At 47.4% G+C, this 16,057-nt stretch overlaps 1 protein-coding gene across 1 annotated transcript in view; it reads right to left on the bottom strand.

The window, feature by feature from the left end:
* The window catches only part of SLC12A8 (solute carrier family 12, member 8), a 143,118-nt gene that overhangs the window by 113,676 nt on the left and 13,385 nt on the right, over positions 1-16,057 (bottom strand). The window contains exons 3-4 of the mRNA XM_010834282.1: positions 8,296-8,442; positions 3,179-3,370 (exon numbers count right to left, since the gene is read on the bottom strand). Coding sequence (XP_010832584.1) covers positions 3,179-3,370; positions 8,296-8,442 — 339 coding nt within the window. The remainder of the gene's footprint in view (positions 1-3,178; positions 3,371-8,295; positions 8,443-16,057) is intronic.

Below are 16,057 nucleotides of genomic sequence, written 5' to 3' on the forward strand. Positions count from 1 at the left end.
TGCCATGAAGTGATGGGACTGGATGCCATGATCTTAGTTTGAGTTTTAAGCCAACTTTTTTGCTCTGCTCTTTTACTTTCATCAAGAGGCTCTTTAGTTCTTCTTCGCTTTCTGCCATAAGGGTGGAATCATCTGCATATCTGAAGTTATTGATATTTCTCCTGGCAATCTTGATTCCAGCTTGTGCTTCATCCAGCCTGGCATTTCCCATGATGTACTCTGCATATAAGTTAAATAAGCAGGGTGACAATATACAACCTTGACGTACTCCTTTCTCTATTTGGAACCAGTATGTTGTTCCATGCCCAGCTCTAACTGTTGCTTCTTGACCTGCATACAGATTTCTCAGGAGGCAGGTAAGGTGGTCTGGTATTCCTATCTCTTGAAGAATTTTCCAGTTTGTTGTGATCCACACAGTCAAAGGCTTTGGCATAGTAAATAAAGCAGAAGTAATTGCCATCTCCTCTGGCAATTACTAAAAATACATAAGGGCATGCATGCCCTGGGATGAGAGGATTAGGGGTTAATAAGAACCAAAGCTATGGTTTTTCCAGTAGTCATGTATGGATGTGAGAGTTGGACCATAAAGAAAACTGAACACCAAAGAATTGATGCTTTTGAATTGTGGTGTTGGAGAAGACCCTTGAGAGTACCTTGGACTGAAAGAACATCAAACCAGTCAATCCTAAAGGAAATCAATCCTGAATATTCATTGGAAGGACTGATGTTGAAGCTAAAGCTCTAATACTTTGGGCACCTGATGTGAAGAACCGACTCACTGGAAAAGTCAGTCACCCTCATGCTGGGAAAGACTGAAGACAGGAGGAGAAGGGGCCGACAGAGGATGAGATGGTTGGATGGCATCATCGAATCAATGGACATGAGTTTGAGTAAACTCTGGGAGTTGGTGATGGACAGGGAGGCCTGGTGTGCTGCAGTCCATGGGGTCGCAAAGAGTTAGACACGACTTAGCAACTGAAATGAAGAACCAGGAATGAGGACCCTCAGAAACCCTAATCACTCTCTGGAAGAAAAAGATCTCAAATCAATGACCTAACCTTCCACCTTAAGAAACTAGAAAAAGAAGAGTGAACTAAACCCAGAGCAAACAAAAGGAAAGAACTAAAAGAAATTGGAGCAGAAATAAATGAAACAGAGGTCAGAAAAAGAATAGAAAAGAAGCAACAAAACCAAAAATTGCTTCTTTGCAGACAAACCTTCAACTAGACTGACCAACAAAAGAGGAAGACTCAAATGATTAAAATCAGGAATGAGAGGGAGACCACTGCTGTCAATCTTACAAAAACAAAAGATTATAAGGGAACCTGTGAGCGATTATATGCCAAAACATTAGATAACCTAGATAAAAAGGACAAATTCCTAGAAAGATATAAACTACCAAAACTCAAGAAGAAACAGAAGGTCAGAATATGCCTATGTAAGTAAAGAGACTGAATTAGCAATCAAAAACTTCCTACAAAGAAAAGCCCAGGACTAGAAGGTTTCACCACCAAAGTCTCCCAAATGTTTAAAGAAGAATTAACACCAATCCTTCATAAACTCATCCCAGAAATAGAAGAGGTGGGAACACTTCCCAACTCATTCTGTGAGGCTAGTATGATCAGGACACCCAAACTAGACAACAGTATCACAAGAAAACTACAGATCAATAGCCTTCATAATACAGAGGCAAAAATCCTCAGCAAAATGCTAGCGCACTGTATCTAGCAGCATACGAAAACAGCCGCATCCTGATCAGAGAGCCCAGCCCAGGTCAGGCAGAGAAGCAGCAGGGGCGTGGTGAGGACGCGGACCAGAGGGGCACGGATGTTTCTGGCTGGGTCCCAAACCAACAGAAAGCAAGCAAGCAAGGCTGTCAGTGCGATGGCTTTTCAAGAGGGGCTGCCTGCCCTCGGAAAACATCTTTGTGATCACTTTTCCTCCCAAGTCAGTGCACATTCAGGAGACTTCCTCTCTTTGGGGGTGGGGGGCAGGGTGGGGGGCATGAGCAGGGAGGGCTTCCTGTCCAGTAGCACCGGTCCCCTGTCTGTGGTGTCTGCTTCAAGAGCTGAGCTTTCTGTCTACCCCAGGAAGCAGGGGACTTCTGTTTGTTCCTCTTGCAGCCTGCCTGACTATAAAACAAAGTAAAAAAAAAAAAAAAATCAGTATATAAATCCCCGGGATAATAAAGTAAACTGACTGTTTATTGCTCACCTCCCAAACTACCCTGCTTAAAGATATTTCTCCATAAAGGCAAGGGGTTTTTAAGAGTGCACTGACCATGTGTCTGCCTTCCACGCATCTGTCCTATACACACACACACACACACACACACACAGCTTCGTGCTGTTGGAGAATCAGATGTATTTTTGCTACAATATCCTGCCCCTGCTGCTTACAAACAAAAGGAATGGACCGATGCTTTCTTTGAGGAGACTCTTGTACTCTTACTTAGACAGATTCTTTTCTTTAAACTATTTTTTCAGCCACCCACCACCCTTTGCACCATCATTAAAGCCTTTTTCAGTCCAAGAAGTCCTCACAAAGACCTGCTTCTTAATGTCTGCACTTGTTTCCTCAGCACTAGGTCACCATCTCTGTGTTTTAGCTAAACACGCTTCAGTACTTCTCTCTCCTCAGTGGTTTTCTGAGGGCCTCCGTCCACCCCGGTGAGGGGCCCCCTCATTAGTATTCTCCTTCTCGGACAGGGCGTCCACACAGGGGCTTTCAGCCTCCCTCTTGAGGCCGTCAAGCCATCAATGAGCCTAGAGCTCTGGTTCATTTGAGAACTGTCTGCTTCTAGGGAAGTCCCTGGCACAGGCGGAATGTCCCCTTTTCAGTGTAAAAGTGCCCCAGGGACTAGGCCACCCAGCTGCCATTCGGGCTCCAGCCACTGCTGTGCACCCCCTCCCCAGAACAGGCTGTAAGGATGGTCCTAGCCCACACCTCCCTGCTCCCTGGCAGCAGCAGGACTCCAGAGGCAGAGGTAGTGGAGGAGGAGGCTTGGAGACCAAGGATCAGGGCCCTGGACCAGAGCCCAGCTCTGCCCTGAGCTCCCTCAACCACCCACTTGCCTCTCAGGTCAGCGGTGGGGGGAAGGGGGCAAGTGGAACGTGGATGAGAAGGTGGCGGCAGACGGCAAGTCGAGAGAAGCCATTCCACAGGTCAGCAGCCTCACCTGTCCAAACACGTACAGCAGCCCGATGGTGCCTCCCGTCTGCCCACCAAGGACCGCAGCGATCATGGAGTACACGCCGCCGCTGCCCACGCCGCAGTGCTCCCCAACGCCGATGCCGGATAGCACGGTGACCAGGGCCACCAGGGCGACGAAGGACACCAGAAACACGCCCATAAGCACGCCTGTGTTTCCCTGCAGGGGGGAAAGCAAGCAGTCAGTTCAGAGTCAGGGCACAGCGGGAGCACTGACCACCACCCCCATGTCCTCACAGGTGAGCCCGCTGGGAAAAGGCAGAGGCGGCACCACAGGGGTGAGGCCTGGGAGAGACTCCGATGAGCCGGGTGTTCTCACAGCAAACACTAAGAGACTTCCAAGCCCTGACAAGTCAAGTCAAAGCCACTTCCTACCCCCACGAGGCCCCTCCTGGCCTGTCCTCTCCCCTTCCCCACCCTCCCATCCCTCAGCTGACAACTCCCCCACAGACACACTGGGTGCCCCAGTGGTGATCTCACTGCTCCCTCACCTCCACCCTCCCACCCATGAGGCTCCCTCCTGGAATGCCTTCCTGCCCACTCCTCTTTCCTCACAAGTTGACTCCAGTGCATCCTTCAAGACAGGGTCCATTTCCTTCTCCAAGAAGCTGTCCCCAAACCGCTTCCTCTGGACTCCAGCAGTACTCAGGGCTTAGTGCCCATCCCAGCACTTGTCTTACTGAGTCTGTTTCCAAGCCCATCTTACCTATGGGCTGTGTACTCTGGGAGAGCAGGATTAGGTTTGGGGAGGGGGTGGTTTCTTTGCCTTCTCCATTTCTCTTTCATCAGTGTGCCCAGTGCACATCTACTATATCTACTCTCTTCTCACTCTTCTGAAAGTTACTTGCATGTTTAGAAGTTCGATGCTTTGAAAAATTGGTTAATTTATATGAAATACCTTTTATAAATGAGGAAAGAAGCATTGTTGGAGAAGACTCTTGAGAGTCCCTTGGACTGCAAGGAGATCAAACCAGTCAATCTTAAAGGAAATCAACCCTGAATATTCCTTGGAAGGACTGATGGTGAAACTCCAATACTTTGGCCACCTGATGCAAAGAGCCAACTCATTAGAAAAGACCCTGATGCTGGGAAAGATTGAAGGCAGGAGGAGAAGGGGATGACAGAGGCCAAGATGGTTGGATAATATCACCGACTCAGTGGACAAGAGTTTGAGCAAACACTGGGAGATGGCGAATGACAAGGAAGCCTGGTGTGCTGCAATCCACGGGGTCGCAAAGGGTTGGATACAACTGAGCGACTGAACCACAACAAAAGCAGTGTGGGGGTGGATTTTCAGCTGAGAGTAATGCCATACCAAGCAAAACTGATTCTATTAATAGAGAAGGGGAAAAAATGGACTTAAAGTTTGTCACAGTAAACTACAGGGTACCTAAGGGATTAGGTTTCATTCTGTTATATTTTATTCAGGAAGTTACTTATTTTGTTGATTTTATATTTTTAATGAACTTATACTATTATCTTCCTTTGTTTTTGTGTTCTTGTCTACATGGGATACTTTTTTAAAAGTCTGTATCAATCTTTCAGTTTTCATACCAAAACTGCCACTATAACATTTTTCAAATTACAAACATGTTGCCAAATTATTCTTTAGAATATTTTCTATTTAAAAATCACTTGGGTATGACCTCTACTTTATGTTATCCCCTAAAAGCTCTACTTTATTTTTGGCATTTCACATGTACCTTTATTTCCATGTTCAAATATGATTTTTCAGGCAAAACTAATGTCAGAATTGAAAAGGAGAGATCGCTTTAGGGCAAAAGGATGTATTTGTGTGGTGGCAGCCTCAAAGATGGTCCTGGTGGTCCCCACCTGCAGGCATTCACGCCCTTGTGTACCCTTTTTCCCTGAGTGGAGGCTGGATGGTGTGACTCACTTTTAGTGAGCAGAGCCCCACAGAAGTGATGAGATGTCACTTCTGAAATGAGGGTATGAGAAGACCATGCCTTTCATCTTGGGCACCTGCTTCCTCACACTCTCTAGGTTGTTGGCCCTGGGGGAAGCCAGCTGCAGGTACTGAGACAACACTGTGAAGAGGCCAACATAACAAGGCCTGACGACAACCTCATTGTGATCTTAGCAACAGACCCTCTGCCAGTGGAGCCTTCAGCTGAAACTGTAGCCCTGACTGACGGCTCGGCTGCAATCCCATAAGAAAGCCTGAGCCAGAGGCAGCCAGCTAAGTTGCTCATGGATCCCTGAACCACAGTAACAACCAGTTAAATACAAATTTGTGACTTCAAGCTGCTAAGTACTGGAGTAATTTTTTATGCAGCAATAGATCATAACTTATACAAGTTTACTTCACTTGGGGGATGGGGCCAACACTTCTAGATAGCCACTTCTCAAAAAATAATCACCCAGCAGAAAAGTTAAGAGGAGGCCCTATGATTTAAGAATCGAGATGGAGAGAGCCTATCCTTTCCTCCTTCCACTACTCTATAATCATCCCCTGCAGAAGGCAGAGCCCAGGGGCCCAGGCTGTCACTGCCAGGCCTTCTTCCGCCACAGCAGGCAGATGGCTGGGCCTCCCTGGGACACAGGCTGGAGGTGCTGGGGAGAGGGGTGGTACCCAGGAAGGGAAAAAGCCAGAGCTCAATCCCAGAAGCCAGACAATGCCTGCCGGCACAAGGCATCTGAGCTGGAGGCTTTGTGTTTTGTAAGGGCTCCCCTGTAAGTTATGGAGGAGTATGAGAGGCAGGGATTCACACCATCCATATTAGAGAGGTTGCTAAATCTGCTCTAAGCTTTCCACACATTAATAAAGAAAACTTTCAGACCCACTTTCAGGCTCTGGTTAAAGGTAGAACCTGAAGCTATGGGCCTGGGTATGGAGGAGAGCAAGAGCTGAGGAAGGGCTGGCCTCACCCAGCCTCCTAAGAGGGCTAAGAATCACATATACCCCACTATAGTGAAGCTCTCATCCCCTAGAATTTACAGATGTGACAGTTAATTTTATGTGCCAGCTTGGCTAGATTATAATGACCAGTTTTTTAGTCAAACACTAGTCTAGAAGTTGCTATAAATGTATTTTTAAGATGTGTTTAACATGTACAATCAGTTGACTTTAAGTAAAAGAAATTACATAATATGGGTAGTTCTCACACAATCAGAAGGCCTTAAGAGCAAAGACTGAGGTTTCCCAAAAAAGAAGGAATTTGGTCTCCAGACTGCAACATATAAGTTTCTAAGTTTTCAACTCAAAAACCTGCAACTCAATTCTTACCTGCATCTCACTTAGCCTACAGATTTTGGACTTGCCAGCCCCCATAATCACATGAGCCAAATTCTGACAATAAACACATACACACACCTCTCTCTCTACCTCTGTGAGATGACAGAAAATATATACAGCCATCCCTCAGTATCCCCAAGGGATTAATTATGGGACTGCTCTCAGATACCAAAATCTGTGAATGCTCAGGTTCCATAGTCAGCTCTCCCTAACCAATTTCACATCCACAGATTCAACCAACAGTGGACCATGTAGTACTGTAGTATTTATTGAGAAAAATCCAAGTATAAATGGAGTGTGTGGTTCAAACTCGTATGGTTCAGAGGTCAACTGCATATTGGTCTCTGCACCTGGTTTCTGGAACAAAGTCCCTGAAACTTTGTCATTTCTCCAGTGACAAGGGCACTAGGAACATCTGTCATTCTAATATTAGTGTTTGACCCCATCCCTGAGCCTGGTGGCTCAGATGGTAAAGAATCTGTCTGCAGTGCAGGAGACCTGGGTTCAATCCCTGGGTCAGGAAGATCCCCTGGAGAAGGACATGGCACTCCACTCCAGCATTCTTGCCTGGAGAATCCCATGGACAGAGGAGCCTGGCAGCTACAGTCCGTGGGGTCGCCAAGAGTCGAACGCGTCTGAGCGACTACTGGTTTTTCCCTTTCCATCCCTGACCCAGGGCTACTAAAACCCTCGTAAACTCCTAAGGGATAAAAGCCCTAGGAGCATCTCTTGTTCTAACCAGGCAGCTGTGAGTGCATTCCTGGGTGGGGATTAGTCACCAGAAAGACCAGGTCATGATTAGAAGCTTGGAGTTTCCATCACCACCACCCTCAACATGCACATACACTTCTCTAGAGAGGGGAAAGAGGCTGGAAATGGAATCAATAATGGACCATGTATGCTGAAGTTATACAAATCCCCAAAGTTTGGGGTTCAGAACGTTTCCAGGTAGGTGAACACATCCACATACCAGGGCGGTAATACACTTCAACTCCACGGTGACAGAAGCTCCTGCTCCTAGGACCCTTGCACACCTTGCCCTATGGATCTCTTCATCTGTCTATCAATCTATATCTTTTATCATATCCTTTAATAAGCTAGTAAACCTAAGTGCTTCCCTGAGTTCTGTGAGCTGCTCTAACAAGTGAACTGAATCTGGGGGAGGTGTCAGGGAAACCCCCGAAGCACAGGGGCAACCAAACCTGTGATTGGCAGCTGAAGTGGGTGGGGGCAGCTTCATGGGACTGAGCCCTTAACCTGTGCGATTTGATGCTCTCTCCAGGTAGACAGTGTTAGAATTGAGTGAAATTGTAGGACACTCAGCTGGTGTTACAGAATTGCTTGGTGAGGGGAAAAAAAACCCATATCTGGTGACCAGTAGTGTCAGAAGTGAAGCAAAAGCAAAGAGAATGCACAGAGGACTGTAGGTCTTTACAATTCCCTCTGCCTCTCCAGGAGGGGCATCAGCCAAGTCACAGATCACCAGGACAGCTGGAGAGGGTCACGAACTGGAGGCAAACTTGCCATCAGTCTGCTCTCCCTGACCCACCTCTAGTCCCACCCGAGACACACCCTGACTTCTGTGCTCTCATTTTTGTAGTTAAATCCGTGGTGAGGCTTTCACATGAACCTCTGTCTGAGGCCCAGGTTCTCAGGATTTGCACGTAAAAAGCAATGCTAGCTACTCCATGTGCTTGATCTTGTTTCCTGTCTCTGGAGCATCTGTGCTTTAGGAATCTGTCGAGCACTCTGTGGAATACCCAAGGGTGACAGAGCTTTCCACGTCCCAGGCCTAGAAGAGGCTCCAGCGCCACCAGCTCATCACTCACCACCAGCCAGCCGGTCCTTAAGAAAAGGACAACCCCAAAAATGTTGATCATGCAGGAGGTGAACACACCGTCCCAGGTCCCGAACAGCACCGGCTCCCATACGAACAGCTGGATCTTCCACCAGGGTTGGGGCTGGGCCAGGGCCTCCTGAAAACAGGGCACACAGCAGTCAACTCAACAGCAGTGGGGGTAGAGAGGGATGCTGGGGGAAGTCAGCTTTAAAGCTCTGCATTTCGCCACGCCACACAGGCCTATGCACACTGCGATTCCTATGCCTGCATGCAGCGCAGACATGCTGTTCAGCAAACTTTGTTCCCTCTCCTTCTGCCCACTCTGGGGACTGTTTCCTAGCCTCTTTATGGGCAGTGTGGCCACATGACTGAGTTCCAGCCACTGGGATGTGGGTGAGCCTGGGATGCTGGGCTCCAGTTCACACAGTGGTCACGAGCTCTGGGTGATGCCACCCTCCCTCTCAGTCCTCTGTTCCTGGTGGGGAACAGCAGCTCCCAGCAGTTACTAGTCTTTGGGGAACCTTACTTTACTTAGCTTTTTGTTGCTCCCGCCCTTCTAACCCTTCTGTAATGAACTCTGTATGTTAAATTCCCTCTGTTTAAAAAACCTAGGGCAGTGTCTGTGTTCCTCACTGAACATGAGCTGAGACAGTGATCCCTAAGTGCCCTTTCACCCCAGACCACAGAAGCCCACGGCATCGTTTGGCAGTTGTCTGGAATGAAGGCTAACAAGTGGTGAAATAGACACTTTGCTCACTTTTCCAATTCAAAAATAACAAAGGCACTTACGGAACACTCAAACAGAAACTCTTTACTAGAAAGACTAAAACTTATGGAAATGATCTTAAAATCAGTAGCCACTCATACTAGGAACTGCTTCTGCATAGGTTTGGTAATTAAATTCAAACATCACTAGAGTCCTCCAATGGCCTCCAATTGCCACAACAGTGATGAGTGATTCTCACCTGGGGACCGGGGAAAGAGGCACCCAGTCAAGACCCACTGTGAGCAGTAAGCCTGACTGGTGCATGTATGTGAGCTCTAACTTCAGAGAGAAAGCAGGAAAGTCAAGCGACAGGGAAATCGAAGGTCCAGAGTCAGGGGCAGGGCCCCTGAACATCTGAGCACAGTGGGTGTGCCTATGATCTAGGACCAAGCCCAGCATCCAGCTATACTCAGTTAAAACGGAAGGAGAGGATTCCAGCTTCCTGCCTTGTATTGTGCACCGACAGAGGAAGAAAGGGCCTCGAATAATCATCAGGGACATCAATGAAGCCACACGGGACAGATGGGCCGGGGGACTCCTTGGAGTCTCTGACAGTCCCTGACACCAGCTGGAATGCCTTTCATCTCTGTGTATTTCTGTTCATGTCTTTAGCAAACTACTAATGAGCAATCTCCTGAAAGTCAATAAACATGAGAACAGTGATCATGGTTCAGAGTGAAGACCATGCCAACCTATGCTTGTCTTCAAACAAATGGTACTGAGGGACCTTGGGGTAAGTATAATAAGACTGCTTTCCAGGATCTTAATCTCAAAACCCAGGACCTGGCCCAACTTCCTGTCTCTGCTTATGTTCACTTCCTACCATGGCTTGTTGCAGGTCTATTATTTATTAGAAACAGTCATAACAATAGCAACAAGGTGTAATAACTTAGAGAGTGGTTTCAGCTTCCATATCAATTCCCTCCACTGGTGCTCACATCATCCCCGAAGGCAGGCAGGGAGAGGGCGCCTGTCTACAGCCCGCTGAGGAAAGAGAGCCCGGGAGAAGAGACACAACTGCCCTAGGTCCACAGCTGGATTGCAGTTCCCCAACCCACACTGCAAAACCCGCACCACAGCTCACTTGCTCTTTTCTCTCCTAAATTTCACGCTTTATGATGCAATTTCTAACACCTGGACTTTGCTTAAGTACTGCTGGCTCAGTGGTAAAGAATCTGTCTGCCAATGCAGGAAAGCCCTGGGTTGGGAAGATCTCCTGGAGAAGGAAATGGCAACCCACTCCAGTATTCTCGCCTGAAAAATCCCATGGACAGAAGAGCCTGGTGGGCTACAGTCCATGGGGTCACAAAAGAGCCAGACACGACTTAGTGACTCAACAACAACACCTGCTTTATCCTTAAAATTCCTGTTGTGATTCTAGAAACTTTATTCATCATTCATCACAGTCTTCATATTTCCACTCTGAAGGGCTGTTTTGTTTATTTGTTTAGTTACCTAATAGGATATGAAAAGCCTTTCACTCCCCGGACCTCACTGGACTAAACCAGCCTTAAAGGTGCCGCACACATGAATGAGGCAGAAACTTTAGGAGATCTTCACCCTCAGAATAAAGCTGTACGTAAAGGCATGCGTGGTTTGAAATGAGTTTGGTGGCCCCAGTGTTGACCTTGTAGGAGAGTACTAGCCAGAGAGGGAGAGCTCAAACCAGCTCCCATGCATAATAACAGTGTGGCCCCAGGGCTGGTACAATTCTTACACCAGTTCCAATGTGTATGTGTTTGCCCCTCATCAAGCAAGCCTCTGATACCAGCTAGGTGTCCTGTAATTCAACTCAGTTCTGACACCATCTACCCAGAGATAGTGTCATCCCACAATCAAGGGCTCAGTCCAGCAGACTGAGTCTGCTGTAATCTGTGTTTACCTGGGAAGGTAAACAGCTTCCAGGGGCTGTTGATCGGAGGTTCCCACCACCCCCTTCTTGGGTTCAATTCATTTGTTAGAGTAGCTCACAGAACTCAGAGATCACCAGCTTATTATGAAAGGCTAGAACTCAGAAACCACGGGATGGAGGAGATGCCCAGGGCCAGGCTGGGGAAAGAGCCTGGGACACCCACACCTTCTCCCAGGGCAGCACCGTCCCTTCATCTCCATGTGCTCACCAAGCCAGAGGCTCTCTAAACCCTCTTTTTGGGTTTTCTTAGGAGGCTTCATCCACCCCACTCCAGTACTCTTGCCTGGAAAATCCCATGGATGGAGGAGCCTGGTGGGCTGCAGTCCATGGGGTCGCTAAGAGTCGAACACGACTGAGTGACTTCACTTTCACTTCTCACTTTCATGCATTGGAGAAGGAAATGGCAACCCACTCCAGTGTTCTTGCCTGGAGAATCCCAGGGACAGGGAAGCCTGGTGGGCTACCGTCTATAGGGTCACAGAGTCGGACACGACTGAAGCGACTTAGCAGCAGCAGCAGGAGGCGGCGGCTTCATCACATAGGCATGATTGATTAAATCACTGGTCACTGGTGACCGATTTAACCTCCAACTCTTTCCCCTCCCCTTAAAGTTGCAACCCTCTAATCACATGGTTGGTTCCCCTAAAAACAGCCCCCACCCTTAGGTGATTCTAAAAGTCACCTCATTAATATAAACCCAGATGTGCTTAAAACGCGTTTGTTATAAATATCAAGACATCTTATCACTTTTATCACTTAGGGAATTCCAAGGGTTTTAGGAGCTCTGTGTAAAATACATATTAGCATGAAGGTGAAAAAGTGAAAGTGTTAGTCGCTCAGTTGTGTCCAGCTCTTTGTGACCCTATGGCTCGTAGCCCGCCAGGCTCCTCTGTCCTTGGAAATCTCCAGGCAAGAATACTGGAGTGGGTTGCCATTTCCTTTCCCAGGGATCTTGCCAACCCAGGGATAGAACCCAGGTCTCCTGCATTGCAGGCAAACTCTTTATCATCTGAGTGACCATGGAAGCCCATATTTATCATAAATAACAGTATCCCAACCCTGCCCTCTGTCTGTCCTGCCAGCTCTCTAAGTCCCCCTAGGTCTTGCTCAGACAGGTTGCAGACAGAGCCACGCCCTCAGCATGTGCAGACCTCCAACCAGAGGACAGAGTCTCAGCTTTTCCCCACTCTTGGGGGTCTCAAACCCAACTCCCTCCTTTATGGGAGGTTAAGGAACCCCAGCTCATCTACAGTACCCTCTCCCGCAGAGGCTGTGGCCCACAGACACCTCCTTTGTGCCTCTGCCAGTCATCTCTGGTGCCCAGGGGAGGGCAGTGGAATCACTGGGTGATGGGGCGACAGCTGGGCCAGGTACGGGCAATCTTGTGATCGGCACCAACTGTTGATAACTCTCTCAGAACCTCACTGTCTTCAGATTTGGGTCCCAGTCATCTATTCCAAAATAACAGGAGTATCATTCCGTGCTCTATGGCACAGACATAACAGGCTGTGGGGAAAGGCAGATGGCAGTAAGACAATGTGTGTGCCCAGCAGTGAGGCTTCTGGGAGACAGGGGGGGAACTAAAGAAGAAGAGAAAGCAAAGCAAGAGGGGCAAAGCATCCCTCAGAAAGGGCCCACAGACATGTTCAAGGGGCAGGTTCCTCTCTTCCTTGAGGCCCCTCAGGTGGGCACTTGGCAGGTTCTGGGGTACAGCAAGTTGGAGTCTGGTCCCGGGTAATCACACCTGAATCATGCTTGTTGCTAGGGCTTCCCTTCCTGACCTCCCAGAACAAGAAGCCAGGGCCTGGTCCCTCTGAGTTGAGGGCTAAAACCACACTGGAGACACCACAGCTGTGGGGTGGGTGTTTTAGTTCTGAAGTAGAAGTCTTTCTCTTGTGAGTAGAGAATCTTCACTCTTCGGCAGAACGTCTGGGAAGGCAGGGAAATCGCACCCTGAAATGTGTCTGGAGTGGGACACACGTGGCTTCCAGCATGCAACAAGCGGAGCTGAGACAGACAAGCTCTGCCACAGGCGGCCATGTGAGCTCCCGCCCGCGAGCCTTCCTCTCAGACAGCCACCTCCCTCCAGCAGGCCATCAAGCAGGCCTGAAATGTGAGATGACACCTCTGCTTTCCGCCAGCAGCTGGAGAAAAAGAATCTGGCTTCTGCCCACTTGGGTCAGGAGCGGGTCAGAGCAGGACATGACCTGGCCCTCCCTCCCAAAGGCTGGTTCTCCCCGGAGCACACACATACACCAGCAACTTGCTCTCTGAACGCTAGTTATTTACTTATCAATCACACATCAGAGAAGATCCCAAGCTGCTGCTGGCTTGTGACCCAGTGGGTACCAGCCACATTCCTCTCCTCTGACTCTGAATAAGCACCACAGGCAGAGCTGGGTAGGGGGGCAGCAGCTTCACGGCCATGGCCACCTGTGGCCGATGCAGGTAGCTGCATACCTGCCTCGAGGGGGGTTGCACAGTTTAGGTGAGATGATAATTGTGAAAGGTTTTTTCATAAGCATGAAGCACATCAGGCAGTTTTAAACGTGGGTGAGGATTTCTTCAGGGCAGTTGAGAGGAAAAGGAAAGATGTCTAATTGACTGTACCTCTTCTATTAACCCAGCCTACCTGGCCTCATGTTTCAGGTGAATCCTCACTCTACAGCTCAGCCCTGCTCGGTCCCAGGGTTGGGGCAGCTGGCACCTTCTCTGTTGCACTAGGAGTTTGAGAATGGGCATCTGATCAGCACTTTGCTATCAGATTGATGCTGGTCGTGGAAACTACTCCAGAGGGGAAGTGGCAAGGACCCATCGGGAGTGGTCAAAGTCTGATTTCCTTGGATCTGAATCTGGGCAGCACCCTTGGTCAATATTGATTTAGTCATTCCTAGCAATGTGAGATCTTTGTGGCTGTGTGGAAATCTGCATGGAGTGAGTTCAAAAGCCAGCGTCTCCATAACAGTAGCTCCAGATGCTTGATCTGTGGTTTTTCCATCCTGTGTGTGCTGATCCTGGTCCAAGGCTAGGAATCTCTCAAGGCACAACCTGGTCACAGAACCATATAGGCACAGGAGCGGCAAGACCCTCAGATGCTGTGAAAATGTTGATGCTGGTGGGAATTCCTGATGAGGTTCTGCCTTACAGTCACACAGCAGCAGCTCCTTCCCTACAGAGCAGCCACGTCTGCACTCAGAATGCACAACCCAAAGACACTATGCTCTGGACACCTAATACCATCCCACAAATCTAAATTCCCACAGCAGCAATGCCATGGTCACCTAAACAAGAGCTTCCCCTTCCCTTCCCAGTCTCCTTGACAAGAGGACAGAAGCTTCCTGCAAGACTCGGGCTGTCACTAGACAATCTATCTCGGCTTAATATCAGGAGGACAAACACAGGCCCTAATGCCCTTCACCAGTAACAGGCAAACTTACTAAATACCAACTGCAAAAGATTTATTCTTCTAGATGACTCAGTGAATCAGACAATACTATACTCATTTAAGAATTCCTATGTGCTGAGTACTTTTGACTTTTGGAATCACATAATGTTTCACATACTCAAAATTAAACAAAATCAAATCAAGAGGATGAGAGAGAAAAACTCTAAGAATGCAGAGAGAAACAAATTAACCTAACTATTTCTAAGGAAAAACATAATCACACCAAAGGTGGAAAAAAAGCAAAGCAGAGTAACTTCCGAACATATTATTTTGACTATATGCTTTCAGTCTAAAGACAAATAACTACAAACTAATACAAATTCTAGGCTTCCCTGGTGGCTCAGAGGTAAAGCCAATGCAGGAGTCACGGGTTTGATCTCTGGATTGGGAAGATCCCCTGGAGAAGGAAATTGGACCCTACTCCAGTATTCTTGCCTGGGAGATCCTATGGACAGAGGAGCTCGGCAGGCTATAGTCCACAGTGTTACAGAGTCGGACATGACTTGGCAACTGAGCACAGGTGCAACACACATTCTAGAAAGAAAGTTTGTTTTTTGCAGGGGTAGGAGTTAATCTACTTTCCATCAATTATAGGATTGAGCAAAGAAATAAATATATTGACTGACAGTCAAGTTTCTCACTGTTGGAGAAGGCAGTTAAAACTAAGGAAGGAGAACCCTGGGGTGATAAATTAGAATGAGAGGCATCAGTTTGAATTCGTAGTTTTTAATATGCAGAGGAAGATATAAATATATATTCCTTCTCTCTGTCTACTTAAAGGATCTACAAGGTAAGACACCCCAGTAGCAACGAACATATCTAACACCCAGATCTTGGTCTTTAAATACCATTTCTCATCTTACTGAGCCAGAGCTCTTTGGAGGAATAGCTGATTCAGGGCCAAGGCAGAGAAAATACAAAATGAGCCTAGAATATTTTCTGTCAGAAAGTAAGGAAGTGCCCCTAAAAATGATGAGGACGTGTCGAAAGGAAAGAGGAAACAGCCTGCAGGGGCATCCCCTGGCCAAATCTGGGATCATTTGAGCATCAAAATTGATAATTATAGCAATAGAATACTCATGGGAAAAATAAGAATCTGAGTCCATACAGATATAAGTAAATGAATAAATTAAAACAAGCAGAAAGAGGGAAAATCCTTTTTAGTAGAAGACCAACTAATATATGTAAAAGAAATGATGGTGTTAGAAAATCATCATTCTGCAGCCATCACAGTAATAACTGATTCTGCCAAGAATCAACAACTGATGCTAAAGCTAGTGAGTAGGAGATATATGAGGAACTGGATATTTCCATAGTCTCAAAGTATCCCTAACAAATTATGTATTAACTACAAAGGGAAAATTGGTAACTTCAGACTGGATTAACCTAGTGGGCACCACCTGAAATGCTAACCAAAGTTAACATTACCAATAATGGAACAAGCAGAAACCCTGTACCTCTCTCCTGATATGATGTCTGGAAAAGAATGCAATATCATTCTATGGGTTCCTGCCCAAAAATACAAACCCCAGATCTAATCATAAGAGATCACGTCCCAAACTGAGGAACATTCTACAAAACAACTAGCCTGTGTTTTACACCCCCCCCCCAAAAAAAAAAAGTCAGAC

Source organism: Bison bison, unplaced genomic scaffold, assembly GCF_000754665.1.
Source record: "Bison bison bison isolate TAMUID 2011002044 unplaced genomic scaffold, Bison_UMD1.0 scf7180017864032, whole genome shotgun sequence".
In the NCBI taxonomy this organism is placed as follows: Eukaryota; Metazoa; Chordata; class Mammalia; order Artiodactyla; family Bovidae; genus Bison; species Bison bison.